Below are 22072 nucleotides of genomic sequence, written 5' to 3' on the forward strand. Positions count from 1 at the left end.
CCTCCCAGAAAGAGCAATGGAAGCATTTTGAAAGCATTCAAAATGAAATACAACATATGGTTTGTAAAAAATAACTTCAAACAGGGTCCACATTTGTGAACGTGTACATCATGTATTTAAGGGGTGATCACATTCATGAATGCATGAATTAAATAACAATTGTCACCAAAATATTTTTGGATCTTCATCGCCCTTTCAATAGGTGGCAGCAGTCAAATAATTTCGTCCCGGAGACAGAGGAAAGGAAAGACGAAGAACCCAGCTGTAGTCGTCCCATGTTGGTGACGCACACACGTAGACGACGGTGGAAATATGGAGAGAAAACATGTGTCCGCTTTTGCATTGTATCAGACAGCAGTAACCCCTTCGAACCCCTCGAATGAGGTAATTCGTGCATCCCGAGAGCTCAAGCTACTTGTGTGAAGCATATTTCTTATTTAGCATTACTTTGCCGGTGTTATATAATCTCACCCAGGGATGAAACCAGCTATCCACCTTCCCTTGCTAGAGCAATGCAATGCTGCTGTATGTGAAGGCATTGTACAGTGTCTAAGAATTGGTTATTGTCGCTTCTGACTTATGTGTGCCCATACTTTTGACGTATTGATAGGTTTTACCAGTTAAGAAAAAGAAGAGGAAGTTGCAGAATGGGCTTCCAATCGTGAAATCCAAGAAGATTAGAAAGAAGACTGCTGCAGTACGAAACAGTTTGCAAACAAAGAAGAAAGAAAAGCAAGAGAAGAGCCTGAATGTATGTATCAATGCGAATGGGCCAGGTTTAATAGCGCTGTATAGATAGGTTGTACTGCTTACTGGAAAACTCCGGTTGGCCTACCTACTAATGATCAGATCATTAATGGCTGCGGTGTTTAACATCCAGGATGAAGAACAGCAACCCAGAGAAATGGCAGGCGACACGCCATCCTTAAATACTTTTCTGGACAGCCTCGTCAAAGTCAACAATAGCAGAGAAAGGGCAAGCAGGCTGTTTCAGTGGTTTATCCATCCTATACCTTCCAATAACTTTTTTAGGTAAGTAATTAAAGTGTGATTCATGATCTACCAATTCTCACAGTGTCGAAATTTGACTTTTAAATCTGATGTTAATGTTTATTGGCCAACTGATCTCATTCAGGTCTGTGCCCTTGACAAGTTGTTGTAGTTTATCATTGGCCAGGCTTGTAGGTCATTAGTTTCCCATCTGAAGTATAATGGGGATTCTTTTGTGGGGGGTAATGTTGGTGTATGTGTGTATGTCACAGGGATAATTGGGAGAAAAAGCCATTGCTGATCAGACGCCAGGAACAAGATTACTACAAAGGACTTTTCTCCACGGCAGAATTTGACAGAATTCTGAGAGATGTGAGTTGTGTGAGGTTCGGCCTTTTGAGATCCTAAAGCATGTCTGTTTTAACAATTGAATGTTGTGTGCTTGATGTGAGTTATCAACATCCTCATGACTATCAAGAAAGTATCGGACAATGGTGTTAAATAACCTGGTGTTTTTGCCATGTTTGCTATGTATTTACCATAATGATCTGAAATGGTGGATGTGTGCTGTGTGTCAGGATGATGTCCAGTTTGGGGTGAACCTGGATGTCACCAGTTACATTAACGGCAAACGAGAGACACACAACCCTCCGGGAAGGGCTCTGCCCTACACAGTATGGGATTTCTATGAGGTAAGTGAAATCTTTATCTTTTATGTATCAATCAATCCACCAGTGGCCCTTTCAACATGATGCCCTTGTCCATATGCAGGTTTAGGATGGTGGTGGTATTTTGGTTTTGGGCATAGTTCATTTTTAGAAAAAAAAGCAAAAATATGTGTGATATAAATGATCAGGTGCTCCAAAAAGAGCCCTCTATTCTTCAACCATTGTCACCAACCCTTAGAATTAAACACTGAGTGTGGAGTGTGGAGATTTGTATGTGTACCGGTATGAAAATATCTGTGTGCATGAGTGCGTGTATATGTGTGTATCTAGGCATATGACTGGTCATGTGCGTGTGCAAGGGTGTTTGCCGCAATGCTGAGTAATTGCTGTGGCTTTTGCGCTGCAGAGCGGCTGCTCCCTCAGGATGCTGAACCCCCAGGCATTCAACTCCACGGTCTGGAATGTTCTCTCCATCCTGCAGGAGCTCTTCGGCAGCATGGTCGGCGCCAACATGTAAGTCTGTTTGTGTAGGGAACAGTTCAAGACAGGAGAGTCTCAAAAGGGAATTGCCAGTTCAGCTCTGACAGGGCCCTTTATGAAACTTTACATATCACAGTGAACCCTCAATGCCACCTTCTGTAAGAAACGTTTTTAGTGAGATTCATGTATGGGAAGTGGCACTAGAGTTCAGAAACACAACATTACATTATTGTCATGGTAAAGACCTTACTTTGACTTTGTGGTTGAGAAACATACAATTTCACAACGTAGCATTTTTTTTTTTTTTTTTTTTTTTACAAGCCTTCAAAAGCTGTACCTTTTTAGAGAATAACATACTCACTATGTCTAACCTCCGTCGCTTGCTCCCTTCGTGCTTGTGTGTGCTCAGGTATCTGACGCCGGCAGGCACGCAGGGCTTCGCTCCCCACTACGATGACATTGAGGCCTTTGTGGTTCAGCTGGAGGGCAAGAAGCACTGGAGAGTGTACAACCCTCGGTGAGTCAGCCCCTCTGTGCCCCCCGGTTCACACTTTACAACTGTCACACATGATAACCTCAACATCAGCCCCATATCGTGTTTGGGGAGAAGATGTTGCGTCACGCAACGAGCGTCATGTTGTTATTGTTGTCATGTGAGATATAGGAGCTGCAAGGCATAGGTTGAAAATAGTAACGCTTAAATCACAAACTATAAGAATGTGTCAGTGTTTAAAACTGCTGTGCGTTAAATGCTGAGTGTGTGTGTGTGTGTGTGTGTGTGTGTGTGTGTGTGTGTGTGTGTGTGTGTGTGTGTGTGTGTGTGTGTGTGTGTGTGTGTGTGTGTGTGTGTGTGTTTGCCCAGGTCTGACGATGAGGTACTTCCAGTGATATCAAGTCGTAAGTAGTATTAATTAAAAACACATGGAAATAAAGCATAGCATTCAGTTTTGTCATTAAGGGCATTTTGAAAGAAGACCATGAAAAAAAAACTGTATCCAGATGTCTACAACTTGTCTTATTTATGTGTTGTGTCAAGACTGTTATGGTGTAGTTCCCTACGTAACCTCTGATGCTATTTCCCATTCAAGCCAACTTCAGCCAAGCTGAGATCGGGAAGCCCGTGCTTGATGTGGTGCTAGAGGCAGGAGACCTGCTCTACTTCCCCCGGGGGTTCATCCACCAGGGCGACTGTCTGCCAGATACCCACTCCCTCCACCTCACTATCTCCTCCTTCCAGAAGAACAGCTGGGGTGACCTGCTCACCAAGGTGACCTTTCAACTCTGACCCTTTTTCACTGTTGTTGTATTATCCATTGGGTACTAGGGGTGTAAATCATACCCATCATGGCGATTCGATTCAGTATCGATTTCCTGACCCAACGATTCGATTATTTTCGATACTCATGAATACACCACGATACGATTCGATTTCGATTAGATTCGATTCATTTGTTCTTTTTTTTACCTTACAGGCTAGACAATGTTTCAGATTTGAAATAAATCAATGAAAGCTGTTATACCGTTATGCATTTTATTTGAGAAACAACAGCCAATAACAGAAGTAGAAAAGTTGTACTCCACCTAGATTCTGAAAGGCCTTGCATCAAAAAGTACTGTACAAAGTACAAAGTGTTAAGTAACAAAAATAGGCCTATACCACATTCACTATAGAATAACAATACTCAACAAAATCAGTGCAAAAGTGCACTAGCAGCAAACGGTAACAAAAAATAGGCCTGTAGTTAATTCAATTTAAAATGACAATGCTCCACAAAATCAGTGCAATGAGTGCAAATGTGCACTAGTAGCAGCAAATGGTAACGAAAAATACCCCTGTAGGCCTACTTCATTCACTATAAAATAAAAATACTCATCAAAGTGCACTAGCAACAAAAAGTAAAAAAAAAAAAAAAAAAAAAAATTTTTTTTTTTTTTTTTTTTTTTAAATCTATACTCTTGCGGACGTGTCGATGCATCGTATCGTCGGCTGTTGGCTCGATGCATCGATGCAAAACGATTCTTTTTTACACCCCTATTGGGTACCTTAGAAATAAAGAGCAATCACTGATGATATTTGGATATGAATTCTGACAAATAGAAGGTTGTTATTCAGTTTCGATTTATAATCAATGTTGATGGTCTACTATCTAGAAACCAAGTAATCTGTTTTTTTTTTCTTCCCCCATTGGCAGCTTGTTCCAGCAGCTCTGGAGATAGCAATGGAAGAGGATGTGGAATTTCGTAAAGGTCTTCCCCTGGACTATCTATCGTACATGGGGGTTCAGAATTCTGATAAGGTTCTTTTTTGTTGTTGTGATTTTGATGGACCAGTATTGTCCGTATGCCAGTACAAAAAATGCCAATCTTTGTAAATAATGCTACTCTGTATTGAGTTGGGGTTTGTACTTTGATTAAACTACCATATTAATATAAAACAGTAAAAAAGACTTTTGGCCTTCTGCAGGAGGATCCCCATCGAGCAGAGTTCCTGAGTCACGCTGGCTCTCTGATGAAGAAGCTAGTGAGTTACGCTCCTGTGGACGCTGCTGTTGATCAGAAGGCCAGAGAGTTTCTGCATGACTGCTTACCTCCTGCACTCACTCCAGGTAACCTGTGCTTTGAGAATTGTTAAGGAACTTCCAAAATCTACACACCTATGAAAATCCCCATCTTGCAGAGACTCAAACAGCATGGATAGCTGAATTATTTTCTCTGGGATATGCATGATTCCTTCAAAATAACTTCAAAACTGTTTGAGCGCAAACACTAGCCCCTTATACATGCGTCAATGTAAAGCTGTTACATCGCGTCTGCACCGATAGAAACTCGCGAACGTGTTACAATTGCCTCATGTATAAGGGGTCTAGATGTGAACTTTTGTTTTTCCGCCGATCGTCTGAGCCTTTCGAGAATGGTGGTTTACCACGATCGTTCGGCTCAGAAAAGGGCGTGTCAAATCAGGCCGATGTGCCATTGGGGAGTCGGTGCGTGACTGGGGGGAGACGGTGACAGGAGGCTAGAAAGTTAGAGGCTAGAAAGTTCTTGCCTGTTCTTGAAAGGAGACTGATCCAATAGGCTAGTAGGCCTACAATTTTTTTTATCAGTAATAAAACGCAATTTGGTACACCATTTTAAAATGGTAATATAGCCTACTGTTTTTTGCAAAATGAAAGAAAGCATATTTAGGAAACGCCACTGGAGCCTATTAATTCCGAAATTTCACCACATTGTAGGCTATATGGGCCATTCTACCGAATTCGTGTAATATGCAGTCCCTCAACAATAAAATCTATTTACAAAACAATTAGGTATTTAGGCATAGATATTAAATTAGAAAATGTTATGGTCTAATATAAACCCAATGCATTACATGAGATAGTGATAAGCTAAATATATACAAAATCATCATTTATAGGGTACTTTCTATTGGGAAGTAGCTGTCCCCAACCCTGACATCTAAATTTTTTTTTTATTTTTTTCAATGATTTAATTTCAAAGATCTTTATGATTGGGTTGAAACAGAACTTGGAATATTTAGATTTATTGTGGGTTTAATTTTTAAATCAATTTACTATACTCAAAAAATCATGTCCCTAGTTTTCATGTCACTACCGAAACACAAGAGTTTTAGTCCATTGGCTGAGCCTGTGTTTTAGCCACGACTCTGCATTTTTGACCATGCAGTGACACTGCATCTCTGTCCCTCATGGTTGAATGGTAAGTAGCTAAATCCCATAGTTTTTATATAAATGTGTTCCAAAGTCTGAAAATCGACGTGTAACCTTAAGAATTGTCACTACCGAAACGCATGTTTTCTTCAATTAAGTAAACCTTTTGGGGTTTCATGGAAAATCTTATGTTTGTATGTGTGTACACCTCTTCAAAGATGTGTTTGCAAGCCGTGTGCTTGCTAGAATTCTTTATTTATGCTGAAAGTTAGCTAGAATTGTCACTACCGAAACAGTCACTACCGAAACATATGGTAGTGACCAGATGATTTTGGTAGTGACAAAATTAAATGGCAAGTAGTTCAATCCCATAATTTTTAAATAAATGTGTTGTGTGGACTAAAGGGAGGCCCAGAGCACCTTTTGGATGATTTTGGGAGAGAAATGAACATCCATCCAACAGTGCAGTCACTACCGAAACAGATAAATTGACCTTGAAAATTTGGTAAAAAAATTCATTTCTATGGATTTCATTGTGAAAATCTTCAAGAAATATTTGTAAAAATACTCTTCAGAGAAGGGAAGGAAACACAACCTGAACAGGTCAATAATAATACTTTTTTACTATAGTAAATGTGATGTTTCGGTAGTGACAATTTTTGGAACAGGAAAAACATTCCAACACATTCTGAAAATACAATATAAAACTTGACAGTTCTTTTACTAGATATGTGTACTTTAGATATGGTACAATATACATACGGACAAAGTTTTGGGAAAAAACCATACAAAAATTCTAAATATATCCGACATGACTTTGCATCAATTCGGTAGAATGGCCCATATACTGTAACAACCCCAACACTTGCCTGCTTCCCTTGCAAATCAAAGTTTTCCGACTATTTTTCTTACCTTCTTTCTTAGCTGTTGATGTTACTGAGCTAGAAGTTTAACTTGTTCTGAACATCTGCGCTGCCAATGCCCAATGTCACTTCTGAGTCAAATCACTCCATCATCTTTTTGAAATTCCTTATTCCACGAGTGGTAGGCTACAATGGCTGTTTTAAAATATAACTAATAGTCTAACGAAACAAAATAACCCAGGCAGTTTCATCTTCGAGACGTTAAGGCTTCTTCCAATACTGACAGCTGACTCATAGCTTGCAGGTTTGCGGGAGACGCGACATTTGAGGGATCGTCACTTAATTTAAACCTTTTTTGCTTCCGTTAGTGTGTGTGTGTGTGTGTGTGTGTGTGTGTGTGTGATAGAGACAGAGAGGACTCAGTAAAACATCGGAAAACACCTTGTCTCGTAAGCCTTAAGCTATCAATCACCCCCACAATGAAATATCACAGTCGCGACAAACTTCTTGGCATTGTGGTACGCCCAAAACGCAAGCTATAAACGTAGCCATCCTAATGTAACCAAAATATACCTCTGCTGATATGCCTAACCTTCGTTCTATTTAGAATTTGTCTTAGCACTATGCAGGAATAAAATAGCATCTACAGTGTCAGGATTCAGGCGAGAGCACTTGGCTTTTATAACGCGCCCTGCTGCACTGAAGGAGCGCTCACTCGCAGCACTTGTTGCTGGAACGCATATAATTCGTTTTGCAAGGTGCTGTAGTCGTGGGAACGACTGGTCTGGTTTCTCCCAAAAGGAAAGTAGATTTTCCTCTGCTGATCCCGCGTCTATATGGAAGTTTGTAGAGAGAATGCGAGGGAGTAAAATGCTCCGCTGTTTTAATAAAACCCACGTTACTCACATACTGGTTAACACTGTTTGTTACAGCACATAAACGTTTGTCGCTACATCCAAACTGCGTCACCGTTGTCCCTCCCTGTATCTGCTCCAGCCGCACCATTTTACTTGCAATGTGAATCATTTAATTTAAATATGCTTATTGCCATTTGTTGCACCTTAATCATTTTCTACAAACATGATATGCTATGTATGGTGTAGTAGACTGAGACTCTATTCACTACTGCACAAAAACTAAAAACGTTTGCAAAACTAGACGTTTGCAATGAAGTAGGTAAAACAACTTTCGTCAATATCTCCGTAAGGGAGATGGGTTGTGTGCTCAAATTTCCTGGGATCAAAGAAGACGTTAGTATTCATGTGCAAACAAAAATCACGTCGCAGGATTGCTGCACATGCAAGTTATTTCGGGTGTCTCAACTGTAACTAATACCACTGTCAAATAATTATGAGTTCAGTAAAAGACGGAGCAAACAGTTTTCTACCGTTGTTGAAACACATCCACGCGTAGACTCGTTTTCTTTCCATCTGGGAGTGGTTATTCAAAGAAAATATTAAGAACTATATGCTGATAGAAAGAAGGGAACTTTAAGCCACTACACTGCCTGTGCACGATGCGGATCCACGTTGATGTTGTTAGTAAACAAACCAGGTGGGAGCACATCTCCGTGGTCTTTGCGCATGCCCGAGGCAATGTAAACGGTTCACATTTTGCACATGTAAACACGTAACGACAAGAGCCGTTTCCCTTGAAAATGTTCACACCTACACGCGAATACGATACGATAAACTGTTCTGATCACATTGGCACATGTATTAGGGCCTACTGAATGTACAGTTAGGACAGTGAGGAGCAATTTGCTGAATTTGACAAAAGAGTGTATAAGATTAAAATAGCTGGCGCCACCTTTAAGTCTGGCACTAGATTTTTTTTCTGACTCTCTGGGAAATGGATTCGTAACACCATTCTGTCTTTCTTTCTGTGTGTGTGTGTGTGTGTGTGTGTGTGTGTCAGCGGAGAAGGCCAGCAGTGTTTACGGTGCCCCAGCACGCTGGGAGGATGGCGAGGCGTTGGGCTTGGCAAATCACGTGAGGCCTCAGACCAGGATCCGCCTCATACGTGCAGGAATAGCAAGGTAATCCACACACAATTAAAGATGCCATTTCAAACATCCCTGATCTCCTGAATCTCTTTCAAAACGATTCATATAGAAAGTATTAAAACTACCCTGATATGAGGGTATTGACCAATGTTTTTTTTTGTGTTCGTTGGTGTTGAAGGTTATGTAGTGATGGAGAAGAGGTCTCCCTTTATCACACAATGGAAAACTCCCGTGTTTACCACAAAGAGGAGCTCAAGTTCTTTGAAATAAAACCAGAGGTGAGTAGTTCTGTGATGGTTTTGTTTTTACGCTAACTAGAACTAGAACATTGACTGCCATTATCATAACAGTCATAACAGGAACTCTAACTGAACCATTTTACAGCACACAGATGCCATGGAGTTCCTGCTTCACTCATATCCCAAGTTTGTCACCGTTTCTAGTTTACCATGTGATACAACAGAGGAAAAGGTATAGATGATCAACAAATTACAATCCAAATATTATAATTCAGCTGCATTTTTAATTATAAAATAAGCTGTAGCGTTTACTAACATTTATGATTGTTAATGATTGAAAACTGATTGTTTGTTAATCTATAAGCATCAACAAACCTTTTCTGTTCCCCAGCTGTCATTGGCAGACCTGCTGTTCGAGAAGGGCTTGATCCACGCTGCAGAACCGCTTAAGTCAGAGTGACCTTTTTGGATGTACCCATCTAGGCTGATGTGTTCATAATTCCGTGTTGACCAGAGCACAAAGTGACCTAAACAGAGTTCTCTGTGTTCTTGATATTCTTTACATTTTAGCTATGTTTCAGTGGACGACATTTGTGAAGTTGCAAATACACATTTAAAGAATGCAGTCAAAATAAAATCAAGTCAGTCAAATGAGTTGTCTCAATTAATGTAGGACAAGGTTTTCTATTATAATAACAACATTTTATTGGTCAACATATCTAGTGAAGAAACAGCTTTTGAGGGGCCTCAATTTGAGGGCGAAATCAAAATCCTTCCACACACACACAAGGACTCAGGGCTGATAAATATGGTCTTGCTTGCTGCATCACTTCCAGGTGACTTCCTCACCAGGCTTCAGCTCCCTACATTGTTTAGAAAGGATAATTAGACTCAATATCACTATGTTGTTCGGATATTAAAATGATGTAGACGTTATAACTTTTAAACACTAAGCAGGACTAAATAATCATACACATTCGGACTGGGTGTTTCTTGGAAAGGTCATGTCATCCATGTAGCTAAACAAGACTCCCCTTTATTGTGCCCAACTATACGTTAAATACAATAAAACATGTACGATAACATGCCAGATGTAAACAGTGGGTGAAACGTGTACTGCTGGAGGAAGACATGTACACACCTGCTGTATAGAGCACTCTTATTCCTGAACGCTGTTAGTCTGCTGTCGTTCCACCTGTCAAGGTAAAGCCCCATGACAATGCCAATGGGCACCAGGGACTGCATCCAGTGCTCGCGCACAAGGGCTACGAAATTCACCATAACTCCTGAAATACAAATAAATTGGCATGCCTTATTTATGTCGTTGGGTTAACGTTGAGTTATGCCACTCGAAATTTAGCGTTGATCTGTATACTGGGTCAGCCAAATGACGTTAGCTACAGCTAGCAAGAGTGCCTTGAGGGTCCTTGAACAGTCTACAAGGTAAAACAGCACCGACCAACGTCTTCAATTCATTATGAGAGTTATGCTTTTAACATGATTATATGATAACACAAATCGATACATTTCTTATTATGTAATGCTAACTCAGATATCTGGCATTCTAATGAGCCTATTTGCTAGCATCACAGCTTACTTCGACCTTGCCGGTATTTTGGCATGACTGTTGAATGTGAAGCTCATGTAGTGCACAATGTTTTTAAGGACAAAATATACACTGAGCATACAAAAATATGAAAAAAGGTGATAGTGGATTTCATTACCTTGCCCGTCCTCCGTCAAACTTGCTAGCAAGCTATGTTGGTTCAGAGTTCAGATCAGACGGTGCTTCTAGAGGAGGTCATTAGGCGATACCATGCTGTTACAATGTGGAGTCAGATTTAAAATACACATTTATTATTTTTTTTGTCATGAGAGCTAGAAACATTATGTTCATTACAACACTTGAAAAAAATAGAAATCTGAAATTCACTGGTGTAAACTATAGTAAATCATAACGAAAATGAAAGCATATGTTTGGAAGAGCCAAAAACACCAACATGGTGTAGTCGAATAACCTTTCACCCTTACAGCGGCAAAAATGGCCGACTTAGAAGTGTGTTTGTGCGGTTCTTGAAACCCAAGTAAAACCTATTTTTTTTTGTCACAATGTGTATCATCCGACCAGTTATTATACCGTGAATTGCGAAAGCGAGCGATTATCTTTGTTGTATTTCTGGTATGGCTCATTTGTACCCAAGTTGGTTTAATAATCCAATAAGCTCATGTTTATGTCCCTGATGTACAATAGCTAATGTTAGCTAGTGTTTGTTAGCGGTGGCACGGTAGGATGCTTGCTTGCTTGATTTATTCTAAGGGTAATGGAACAGAAAGAATTCCGATTTCAAACCATGTGAGGTGTAAATGTCTTTGTTTTCGAAAGCTCACAAACCTATGAAGTATAAGGCATCATTATCAGTGGAAGAGCTGTCGGATCTTACTTAGCCAACCGGCCAGCTAGTTTACTGAAATTGAACTTAAGGGCTCAATAATGTTTGACGGCTAGCTACTTATCGCTATTTCAACAAATAATTATGCACACTGTTAATCTTGTGTGAAATGCTACGCCACAAATCCGACAATTAATACTTTATCCTATGCTTTCACAGACATACTTAAGTTAAACGAAGATTAAACATAGATGATGCATAACACAGTGGAAAGATGACCATCCTCACAAACCAGAGCATTGACTATATTTACTCTAATTTAGTATTGTTTCAGAGTATCAGTAAAGCAGCATGACGTCCATTATCAAGTTGACGGCCCTGTCGGGGGTCCAGGAGGAATCCGCACTCTGTTACCTACTACAGGTGGATGAGTTCCGCTTCCTGCTGGACTGCGGATGGGACGAGACCTTTTCCATGGAAACCATTGATATTTTGAAAAGGTACTGCAGTCCACCATCTGGATGGGGGGGATATGATATTGTGATTTTTTTTTAAACATTTGACTGTACATCCAGTATTGTGATACATTGCAATATATTTCTCCCATATATTGGGAATTTCATGTAATGGGAGTCTCTGGAGACATCCTTACATTTGTTAGACCGGACATCAATAAATAAATAAATACCAAGATGCTTGGCGCAGCTGTATCAATACTATCGCATAGAAAAATAACTCGATACTACACTGTTATCTTTTTCCCCTCCCACCTCTATCGCCTGTTTATTTGATGAACTTCTGATCTACCTTACCTTCATAATATAAGGATTTGCATCTACCTTCATAATATAACGATTTGACAGTGGGATATTTCATATAGGTAATTGCATTAAAATGTATTGACACCTTTCTATGAACAGAACTAAAACAAACTAAATCACCTGGACTCCTTATCCATAACCCATGTTTCTGTTCTGAAGGTATGTCCACCAGGTGGATGCTGTGCTCCTGTCCCATCCTGATCCCATCCATTTGGGGGCTTTGCCCTACGCCGTGGGGAAGCTGGGCCTTAACTGCACTATCTACGCCACCATCCCAGTCTACAAGATGGGCCAGATGTTCATGTACGACCTCTACCAGGTGAGGCTGGCAGGATCTGTTATTTGTTCTGGCAGATTGTATATAGATAACTAATAACTAACATAATAACTCATCACTAATTTGTTGTCCCTCTGTGCAGTCACGTCACAACACAGAGGACTTCAATCTCTTCACGTTGGATGACGTGGATTCGGCGTTTGACAAAATCCAGCAGCTGAAGTACTCACAGATCGTCAATCTGAAAGGTATGACTTCACCCCGGACACTGCTCAAAAACAATCCTCAGAATTCTCTACAACCGGCGTAATCTTGTTGCAGCTGTATGCTTTTTAATTATCAACGGATATCAGAAAAGCTGTTCATTGTAATGATGCATAACAGCCTGCAGAGCAGTCAGACAGTTTTCATGTATTACCAAAGTGAATAATGAGAGGTGTGAATAAAACTACAAGTTTAACTACAATTAATGCACATGCCTATTAAAATTATGCCAATCTCTTCTTTCCGATTGCCCTGACAGGGAAAGGGCACGGCTTGTCCATCACACCGCTGCCGGCTGGCCACATGATCGGCGGAACTATCTGGAAGATTGTGAAGGATGGAGAAGAGGAGATTGTTTATGCTGTGGATTTCAACCACAAGAGGGAGATGTGAGTGAAGTTAACTATTCTTGGCTATGATGCTGTTCATTTGGGATTCAAGTTGTCAGAGGTTTATTTTCGTGTGCCCCTGAAACAGAGGTGTGGACTAAGCCTCTGTCACCGGGGTGTCATTCAAGCACATCCAAGCATCTAACAAAGATGATTACTTTGTTGGTGGTGTCAGTTGGCGGTTCAGCATGATTCTGCATGGTGGTGTTTTCAAATCAGATTGTCCTCCCAATCAGCTGGTTGTAAAGGGTTGTATGGGATAAATATCCTCGAAATTTAACTTTGCCATGAATTATTGACTAACTTTCTTGCATGGAGTACATATGAACTTGTCATTGTAATGATACATACGACCATGTTATGTTGTTGAATGTTTTGACTAACTTCTTCTGGTTTTGAGTGTCGAGTAAGTGCTGCATCCTGATTCTGTACCCCACTGTTATGATTCATGTGATGTCCTGTGTTTAGTTGTACTGTATTTGATGTGATTGTCCTCTGTGTCCCTGTAGTCATTTGAACGGTTGCTCACTGGAGATGGTGAGCCGTCCTTCTCTGCTCATCACTGACTCCTTCAACGCCACCTACGTACAGCCACGACGCAAACAGCGGGACGAGCAGCTACTCAGTAAGACTACATTGCCCACCATGCTTCATTGCTGGTAGACAACACTGAGGCCCAATGTTGTATTTTACACATCCGTGAGGGTTAGTTAGGATCCAAGTGACGTAAATTCGTCATCAGAGGGTTTACGCGTGGCTCAGTGTGTTTGTCGTTTTTCAAAATTGTCTGCACGGCCACTACGCTCTAAGGGCACCAACTGTGAAGCGGGCTATCAGGTGTAGCGAGAACAACTACGCACCTGTGGTGTCCACAACTGTCAGTGTTCACTTCAGCAAGCGATTATAATTATGGGCTTACTTAGGGTTCGATCACAAATGATAAACAAAGGATGTAGAACAACGATTATCCAGAAATCCTAGTCAAATCCAATGGTCCTACGATGAAGGTTACCATTGCTGACTTTAATATGTATACTTTGTTGGGTTCAGAATGTAAGCCAATACAAAAACCCAGACAAACAAAACCTCTCACTGCTTCTATCCTGAACTTCATCCCCCATACTACAGCCATTGTCATGGGAACGCTACGAGCTGACGGGAACGTGCTGATCGCCGTGGATACGGCCGGGCGAGTGCTGGAGCTGGCTCAGCTGCTGGACCAAATCTGGAGGACCAAAGACTCTGGGCTTGGGGTCTACTCCCTCGCCCTGCTCAACAACGTCAGCTACAATGTGGTGGAGTTCTCCAAGTCCCAGGTGAGGGCCACAACCATGTCAGTGTCATCCTCTCATCATGTTGCCCCTCATCATATCTGCTGGAGATTCTAGAAACTTCTTGTTTATGACATACGAGTAGGTTTGGAATATTCTTTGAAAGGTATAAGGTTTTGTAGTGCAGATGTTTTAAGTTTTTTTTGCACTCGGAATCTCATACTCTGTTTGCTACTTTGACTTGAAGTGAGATTTTGTTTATTAAGCAAAGGGCAATGAATGGAAAAGAAAAAGCGTTACATGTCTTTCGCATGCATTACCTACATTTGTCGAAATCAATGAAAGATCAGTATTTGTTATGTGATAATTGTGTGAGTGACCACATGCCAACAGTAATAAATGCTGAATAATTTAATGAATTAATCAGTTGAAAGAAAACGTGTGGCCGTATAATGAGGGGGAGGGTTATTTTAAAACCGGTAACCTTACCTGTTTGTGGCAATCGCAGAAAAGTACTCACTGGTCCATGCTCTCCTCTCATCCCCACCAGGTGGAGTGGATGAGCGACAAGCTGATGCGCTGCTTCGAGGACAAGCGCAACAACCCCTTCCAGTTCCGTCACCTCTCGCTGTGCCACAGCCTGGCCGACCTGGCGCGCGTGCCCAGCCCCAAGGTGGTGCTGTGCAGCCAGCCGGACCTGGAGTCGGGCTTCTCGCGTGAGCTCTTCCTCCAGTGGTGCACCGACGCCAAGAACTCAATCATCCTCACTTACCGCACCTCTCCCGGCACACTGGCCCGCTACCTCATCGACAACCCTGGCGAGAAGATGCTAGACCTGGAGGTGCGTGTGTGCGTGTGTTTTGTAAATGTGCAGGGGTAGGCAAAGGGATGGAGCGTATGAGAAACATGGCTATGACAACCCAGAAGAAACTATTTGAAGGTTTGGGGTGAATGGGATGGAAAGAGAGCAAGAGTTAAAGCAAGTTAAAGTGAATAGAGAAAAGGCAGAGAAAAAGTAGCCGATGGGCTCAGGTGGCCCTGTGATGCATGGCTTTAAAGTGTGGCAAACAGGAATGCTGAGCAGAGGAAGAAGCGGAGGATAAAGCCAGTGGGGGGGGGGGGGGGATTAACTTGCCCTGGGGAGAGGAGGAGAATAAGTGCTAGAGAGAGAGAGGAAGAGGAAGAGGGAGAGAGAGAGAGAGAGAGAGAGAGACAGGGAGAAGGAGAGAGAGAAGGAGAAGGAGAGAGGGAGAGGGAGGGAGAGAGAGAGAGGGAGACACCCAGATCCCAAGTTTAGCTGAGGTCTGAGGTAAACTTCAGTCCTCGGCTGCAGGTTGATTTGCGCTCGGGCCTCGTGGTCTCAGAGGGATTGGCTGGCATTTGCACAGATGCAGACCGGGCTCCCAGAAACTGAGGTGGAGAGCGTCTGGGCCGGGCAGATAACGGGATGGGATTTCAGGCCCCAAACAGACTTCACTGCCGTGTAAAGTCAGGGCTATGGTCCTGTGAGTTTTGAACCAGGAATGTCTCGGTTAGTTTTGAAGCTTTCTAGAGTATACCACAGTGAAGTTTCTGACAGAGGAGGGTTCGCATTTACATATCAGTTTTTGGTTTTGTAAAACGTCTATTCATAGTGTTGGTGTAAATATTTCTCAAGGCTGCAGCAATTGTAAGTTATGACTGTGTGTAGCATATCCTGAGAAAGTACTCACAAAGATACATTTGATGGATGTATATGAACGTTTCTGTGTGTGTTTATGTGACTGTGCCTTTGTTCTTTTGTATGTGTGTATGTGTGGCTTTGTACTTTTGTGTGTGTGTGTGTGTGTGTGTGTGTGTGTGTGTGTGTGTGTGTGTGTGTGTGTGTGTGTAGGTGAGGAAGCGTATGAAGCTGGAGGGGAAGGAGCTGGATGAGTATTTGGAGAAGGAAAAGACGAAGAAAGAGGCTGCCAAAAAGCTTGAGCAGGCAAAAGAGTAAGTCTGCTTTTATTTGGGGTGTAGAAATACAAGTGCGGCACAAGTGCAGAAAATTAGCAGGTTGGTTAGAATGTGCCACGTCACTTTGATTTGCACTGAAATTCGTATGGTTGAAGGCTTGTAAGGCATGAGTGAGTGTGAGTGTGCGTGTGTATCTGGCTGGCTGGCTTTGTAGAAGGCAATATTGTCCATCTGAAATGCAGACATCCCACTGACTTGTGACTGGGTTACCTGCTAAGCCTTTAGCAGCCTTTAGCTGTGTTATCTGTGTGTTTATTGGGGGGTGGGTGTGTGTGTGTGTGTGTGTGTGTGTGTACACCAGGGTGGACGTTGACTCGAGCGATGAGAGCGACATGGAGGATGACTTGGAGCAGCCTGCGGTGGTGAAGAGCAAACACCACGACCTGATGATGAAGGGCGAGGGCGGTCGCAAGGGCAGCTTCTTCAAGCAGGCCAAGAAGTCCTATCCCATGTTCCCCACTCACGAGGAGCGCATCAAGTGGGACGAGTACGGAGAGGTCATCAGGTGGGTGGGTGGGTGGGTGGGTGGGTGGGTGTGTGTGTGTGTGTGTGTGTGTGTGTGTGTGTCAGGTAAGCACATGGAATTGGAGCAGTAGTTAGATTTGTGTGACCAAATGTATATGAGTACATCCATAGGGGGGGCAGGACAGCGAATCAGATTAAGTACATGTAATTTATGTGTGTTTGTATGCGAGACTTGTGAGTCTCAGCAGTCATCATGGCGTATTAACATGATTTAAACTAATTGGAATTAGGGGAGATTGTCATATTTGTGTGCTAGATCAATCTGAGTTAAGTGCCGTGAGCCTTGTGTTATTCTCAGTTAATCTGAATATGGACGGATCAGTATGAGTGTAGTAGTTTGCAGTGATCGTTAAATGTATTAATGTGGCTCTTGGCCTTGTGTGAGCAATCTATGGGATTATCGGAGTCATCTTTTGCTTTATCCAAATCCGTGACTTTGATCAGGTAATTGTTGCAAACAGAGTGCTGCAGTTCACAAACCACTGAGCTGTCCAATCCACTGCATTTTTTTAAATTTATATTTACTGTAGCCGTAAAACACTAGCACTCATCAATTTTCTTTACAAGACACGGCTTTCTTGATGTAAAGAGGTTATGCTCACCTGTGTCCCACTTACGCAAAGGCTGTGTGTCTGTGTAATGGTTTCTCTGGCTGACTGTTCCTGTGTTGCATAATTGTGTGTGTTTGTGTTTTGTCTTAACGACTTGCCTGGTTGTGTGTGTCTATGTGTGTGTGTGTGTGTGTGTGTTTATGTGACCTCCAGGCCTGAGGATTTCCTGGTGCCTGAGCTGCAGGCCACTGAGGAGGAGAAGAGTAAGCTGGATATGGGGCTGGCCAACGGGGACGAGCCCATGGACCAGGACCTGTCCGACGTGCCCACCAAGTGCACCTCCAGCATGGAGACCCTAGAGATCAAGTGAGTTCTGCACTCTATGGATTACAATTGTCATAAGACCTCTATGTTCCATACACACCTTCTTTCCCTGTTTTTTGACATGTACCCCTGTAAAAACATATATATTTTTAAAGTTTTTCTTTCTTACGGCTGTTATATACACACCCATAAATACATTTATACCGACCAAAACGAAGCAACCAAAGAACTGATTCTGGAGCGTGGAACTGATGATTTCTAGGCCCATCACACGCAATGAGCCTCGGGTCTCAGGTGGAGGCCGCCATTTCTCTGAATATGTTACATAAGTGCCATTATGGTAATATGAGTGGGTGACTGTATGTTAGAATTCATTTGATAGAAAATCTCTTTAAACATGGGGAGATTATACAGATTAGGGAAAAGCAGACCGGTGTCTTATTGTCTTCGGGCTTTCATTTGATTTTTTTAATACATATTTATTGTTTAAGGAATTTTAATACAGCAAAGCCGGCATGCCGTGGTTATGAATACAAAATACAGCATCAGAGACTGACATTAGATGGAAAATTATGATTATGTATGTATATATATGAAGATGAGGTCAGATGTTTACATTCACTTACACTTAAGGCATTAAAACTTCAACTTCAAAGACATATCACCATAACTGTCGTTTTCCCTGCAGTGGATCAGAGACATATTCATTTCACTTTTAATTCACTGAATTTGAGTGGGTCAAAAGTATACATACACCAAATTCACTGTCTCTTTAGACAGTCGAAAGCTTCATGAAACCAATGTCCGACGTAGACAATATATATATTTGTGTGTGTTTGGATTATGTCGTACATTTTTGGTTCAAAATCAATGAATGTCCTGTGTGGTGTTCTTCAGAGCGCGCGTGACTTACATCGACTATGAGGGTCGCTCTGACGGGGACTCCATCAAAAAGATCATCAACCAGATGAAGCCGCGGCAGCTGGTGATCGTCAATGGGCCCCCTGACGCCAGCCAGGATCTTTCCGAGTCCTGCAAGGCCTTCAGCGGCAAGGACATCAAGGTGTACACGCCCAAGCTGCAGGAGACGGTGGATGCCACCAGCGAGACACACATCTACCAAGTACGTGGTGCTGGTGGCATGACTTTGGACATGAAAGATTTAGCATTAGTATAATATACAACCAATGCTTTACAGGTCAAATAATTTTGTGTGTTTTGAAGAAGCACATCTAAAACCCACAAATGTTGACCAAGGTACTTATATAGGTAGTGTATAATACAGATAACATATAATATATGTTTTTTTTTATAAAACAACATTAAAACCACAAATTAAGGGAGAATAATATATAATGGTGAAATAAGCAAAAAGAAAAAGTACCACTAACTCTAACACCATTCTAAGCAATTAAGATGTACAGTGACTATATATCCAGTGATATATTCTGACCTTAAAATTAATTAAGGATTTTTTCCGGTGGCAGAGACATTATCATAGCTCAGGAACAGACATTTGGGAATGGGGTGGATTATGTCTACAGTGTTGGAATTAAGGCTTCAGTCGTTAGAAGGGGGTACGACTATAGGGTCTATATATGTTAAGTGTGGGGTCTAAGGCCAGGGATGTGTTTTAACCCGTTGGCTCTGCCCCTAACCACTCACCCTAATGCCAGCACTCTAATCCTGCCACCCACATGCAGTCGCACAACCAGCTTAAATCTGAATACCCACCAACCAGACACAAGCCCAGACCTCAGACCCCTGACCTTTGTTACATCACTCCCTCGGAGGGGCTTAAAGCCATAGTCAGGCACATTGGATGAAGTTGACTGATTTGAAACACACAGGGGCCACACAAACACCACCCCGGCCCCCTTGCCCCGAAACGTCCTCCCTGCACACAGATAGACGTGCTGCCTGGGTTTTGGCACATCACAAACACGTCCTGATCATTTCCATTCAGTGAATTATTTCCATATGTCTCTCTCTCTCTCTGCAATCCCTCTATTGCAGAACACGTGGAGTTGTTCCCCAAGCCTCTATTACACCATTGTTACACTGTATGAATGCAGACCTAAATGTGAGAGCTCTGTGACGTATTGTAAATGGGTCATGAATTGGTGTTATTGCCTGTCCCTCTGAGTCTGTTTAAGGACTCACAGGCATCTTGTGAACATTCTCTCTGGGAGTATGAGTGTTAGTGCTGCCCCAGTGTGGAGCACAGAGGGCCTTTGTTGCAGCACCAGCACCTGACCAGGGTTTGGTTTGTTTATGTTTTCTTTGTGCAAAAGGCAGCTAGTTGCTCAACCATGGTGTTCTATCTTCTTTTTTTTCTCTCACATTATCTCGGGCTCTTTATCGCTCTCCCCATCTCCCTCATCCTTTTCTTTTCTTTCTTTATTCTCTTCTGGGTTTTCTCTCTACCTTCTTCTCTCTTTCCTTTTCTCCCTTATCAATTATCCTCCACCCCCATCTCCTCTCTTTCTCTGTCTCCCTTTCTTTCATCCCTTTTGTCATTTCTCTACGTTCTTATCTGCCTTTTTCCATTCCTCCCTAACTGTGTTCTCCTCCTCCTCTTCTCTGCCCTCAGGTGCGTCTCAAGGACTCCCTGGTGAGCTCGCTGCAGTTCTGCCGCGCACGGGACACGGAGCTGGCCTGGGTGGACGGCGTGCTGGACATGCGGGTGACACTGGTGGATACGGGCGTGCTGCCCGAGGAAGGAGGTGGCACCGCCGCCGCCGCTGCCGCAGGCACGGAGGAGGGCGTGGAGGATGGCGAGTTGGTCGCCATGGAGACGGAGGCGGCAGGGGCGGGGGCCATGGTGATTGGGGTGGGCGGATCAAGCGAGGCAGCGCAGCAGCGTGCCATGAAGTCGCTGTTCGGCGAGGACGAGAAGGAGCACGGCGAGGAGAGCGACGTCATCCCCACCCTGGAGCCGCTGTCAACCAATGAGGTGAGATAGGGGAGAGAAGGATAACGACAGGACAACAAGTTGAGATAGGGGAGAGAAGGATAACGACGAGTTGAGATAGGGGAGAGAAGGATAACGACAGGACAACGAGTTGAGATAGGGGAGAGAAGGATAACGTCGAGTTGAGATAGGGGAGAGAAGGATAACGACAGGACAACGAGTTGAGATAGGAGAGAGAAGGATAACGACAGGACAACGAGTTGAGATAGGGGAGAGAAGGATAACGACAGGACAACGAGTTGAGATAGGAGAGAGAAGGATGACGACAGGACAACGAGTTGAGATAGGGGAGAGAAGGATAACGACAGGACAACGAGTTGAGATGGGGAGAGAAGGATAACGACAGGACAACGAGTTGAGATAGGGATAGAGAGAAGGATAACGACAGGACAACCAGGTGAGATAGGGGAGAGAAGGATAACGACAGGACAACCAGGTGAGATAGGGGAGACAAGGATAACGACAGGACAACCAGGTGAGGTAGGGGAGAGAAGGATAACGACAGGACAACCAGGTGAGATAGGGGAGAGAAGGATAACGACAGGACAACCAGGTGAGATAGGGGAGAGAAGGATAACAAGTTGAGATAGGGGAGAGAAGGATAACGATAGGACAATGAGCTGATGGGAAACAGGGGGAGGAGGCAGAGGAGTGAGAGATAAAGAGGGAGGGAGAGAGAGAGAAAGAGGATAAATGGGTTGAGCAAAAAAAAAAGTTTGAAGAAAAAGCAAGGGTCGGAGGGAGAGAAAGAAAGAGATGAAGGGAGGAGAGGTAGAATTAGGGGTTAACGTGGGAAAGGAAGAGGAGGGAGAACTGAAAAGTAAGAAGGGAAAGAGAAGGAGAGAGAGAGAGAGGGACAGGGGCTGAAGGCATAGAGGGGAAATGGCTGGAGAGAGGGATGAAGTATGAGTGGGCTGTGTCCATGACATAAGCGAGAGAGAGAGAGAGAGAGAGAGATGGGGTAGGGGTAGGGGTAGGAATAGGGAGAGGGGGTATCCTGTCCTCAGAACTGCTGTTATGACAGAGGTGAGATCTTGCTCCCGGATATAGCATGACAGAGTTCACTCTGTCAGAGAGAGGGAGAGAGAGATGTACAGAGAGAGAGAGAGATGAGTGATGCATGGAGGCAGAAAGAAAAAGATGAAGAGAAAAAGAGAGGGCGAGAGAGTGACAAACAAAAAGCTAAACAGAATGAAAGAGGCAGATGGAAAGAGAAAGAGATGCTGAGGGAGGGAAAAAGAGAGAGAGAGAGATAGAGAGCGCACAATAAAATGCTCTTGCTGGAGAGAAAGAGAGAGAAACAGAGAGAGATGAGGGAAAAGAGAGATGACCGAGAGAGAGAGAGATGAGAGAGAGAGAGAGAAAGAAAGAGAGA

General features: G+C 42.9%; 3 protein-coding genes across 3 annotated transcripts in view; 2 read left to right on the forward strand and 1 right to left on the reverse strand.

Moving 5' to 3' along the window:
* The first annotated feature begins 291 nt into the window (after positions 1 to 291).
* Positions 292 to 9564, forward strand: riox1 (ribosomal oxygenase 1). Its single transcript, XM_080833382.1, has 15 exons — positions 292 to 384; positions 611 to 751; positions 881 to 1032; positions 1263 to 1362; positions 1569 to 1682; positions 2065 to 2171; positions 2548 to 2655; positions 3001 to 3035; positions 3227 to 3405; positions 4331 to 4435; positions 4603 to 4744; positions 8587 to 8707; positions 8853 to 8952; positions 9059 to 9145; positions 9305 to 9564. The coding sequence occupies exons 1-15, from the start codon at positions 313 to 315 to the stop codon at positions 9371 to 9373; spliced, it is 1632 nt and encodes a 543-aa protein (XP_080689508.1). The 5' UTR covers positions 292 to 312; the 3' UTR covers positions 9374 to 9564.
* A 29-nt stretch (positions 9565 to 9593) lies between these two features.
* ndufb1 (NADH:ubiquinone oxidoreductase subunit B1) lies at positions 9594 to 10741 on the reverse strand. The gene is made up of 3 exons (XM_080832392.1): positions 10638 to 10741; positions 10055 to 10199; positions 9594 to 9776 (listed from the first exon to the last, which is right to left on the reverse strand). Exons 2-3 carry the CDS (start codon positions 10192 to 10194, stop codon positions 9740 to 9742), a joined length of 177 nt encoding a protein of 58 aa, XP_080688518.1. The 5' UTR covers positions 10195 to 10199; positions 10638 to 10741; the 3' UTR covers positions 9594 to 9739.
* Positions 10742 to 10951: 210 nt separating this feature from the next.
* The window catches only part of cpsf2 (cleavage and polyadenylation specific factor 2), a 13513-nt gene continuing 2392 nt past the window's right edge, over positions 10952 to 22072 (forward strand). Inside the window, exons 1-13 of the mRNA XM_080833034.1 lie at positions 10952 to 11092; positions 11627 to 11803; positions 12284 to 12443; positions 12544 to 12649; positions 12925 to 13054; positions 13564 to 13679; positions 14183 to 14370; positions 14876 to 15166; positions 16199 to 16299; positions 16625 to 16828; positions 17613 to 17765; positions 18621 to 18846; positions 20317 to 20679. Coding sequence (XP_080689160.1) covers positions 11655 to 11803; positions 12284 to 12443; positions 12544 to 12649; positions 12925 to 13054; positions 13564 to 13679; positions 14183 to 14370; positions 14876 to 15166; positions 16199 to 16299; positions 16625 to 16828; positions 17613 to 17765; positions 18621 to 18846; positions 20317 to 20679 — 2187 coding nt within the window. The 5' untranslated portion in view covers positions 10952 to 11092; positions 11627 to 11654. The remainder of the gene's footprint in view (positions 11093 to 11626; positions 11804 to 12283; positions 12444 to 12543; positions 12650 to 12924; positions 13055 to 13563; positions 13680 to 14182; positions 14371 to 14875; positions 15167 to 16198; positions 16300 to 16624; positions 16829 to 17612; positions 17766 to 18620; positions 18847 to 20316; positions 20680 to 22072) is intronic.

Source organism: Sprattus sprattus (assembly GCF_963457725.1).
Source record: "Sprattus sprattus genome assembly, chromosome: 2".
Taxonomy (NCBI): Eukaryota; Metazoa; Chordata; class Actinopteri; order Clupeiformes; family Clupeidae; genus Sprattus; species Sprattus sprattus.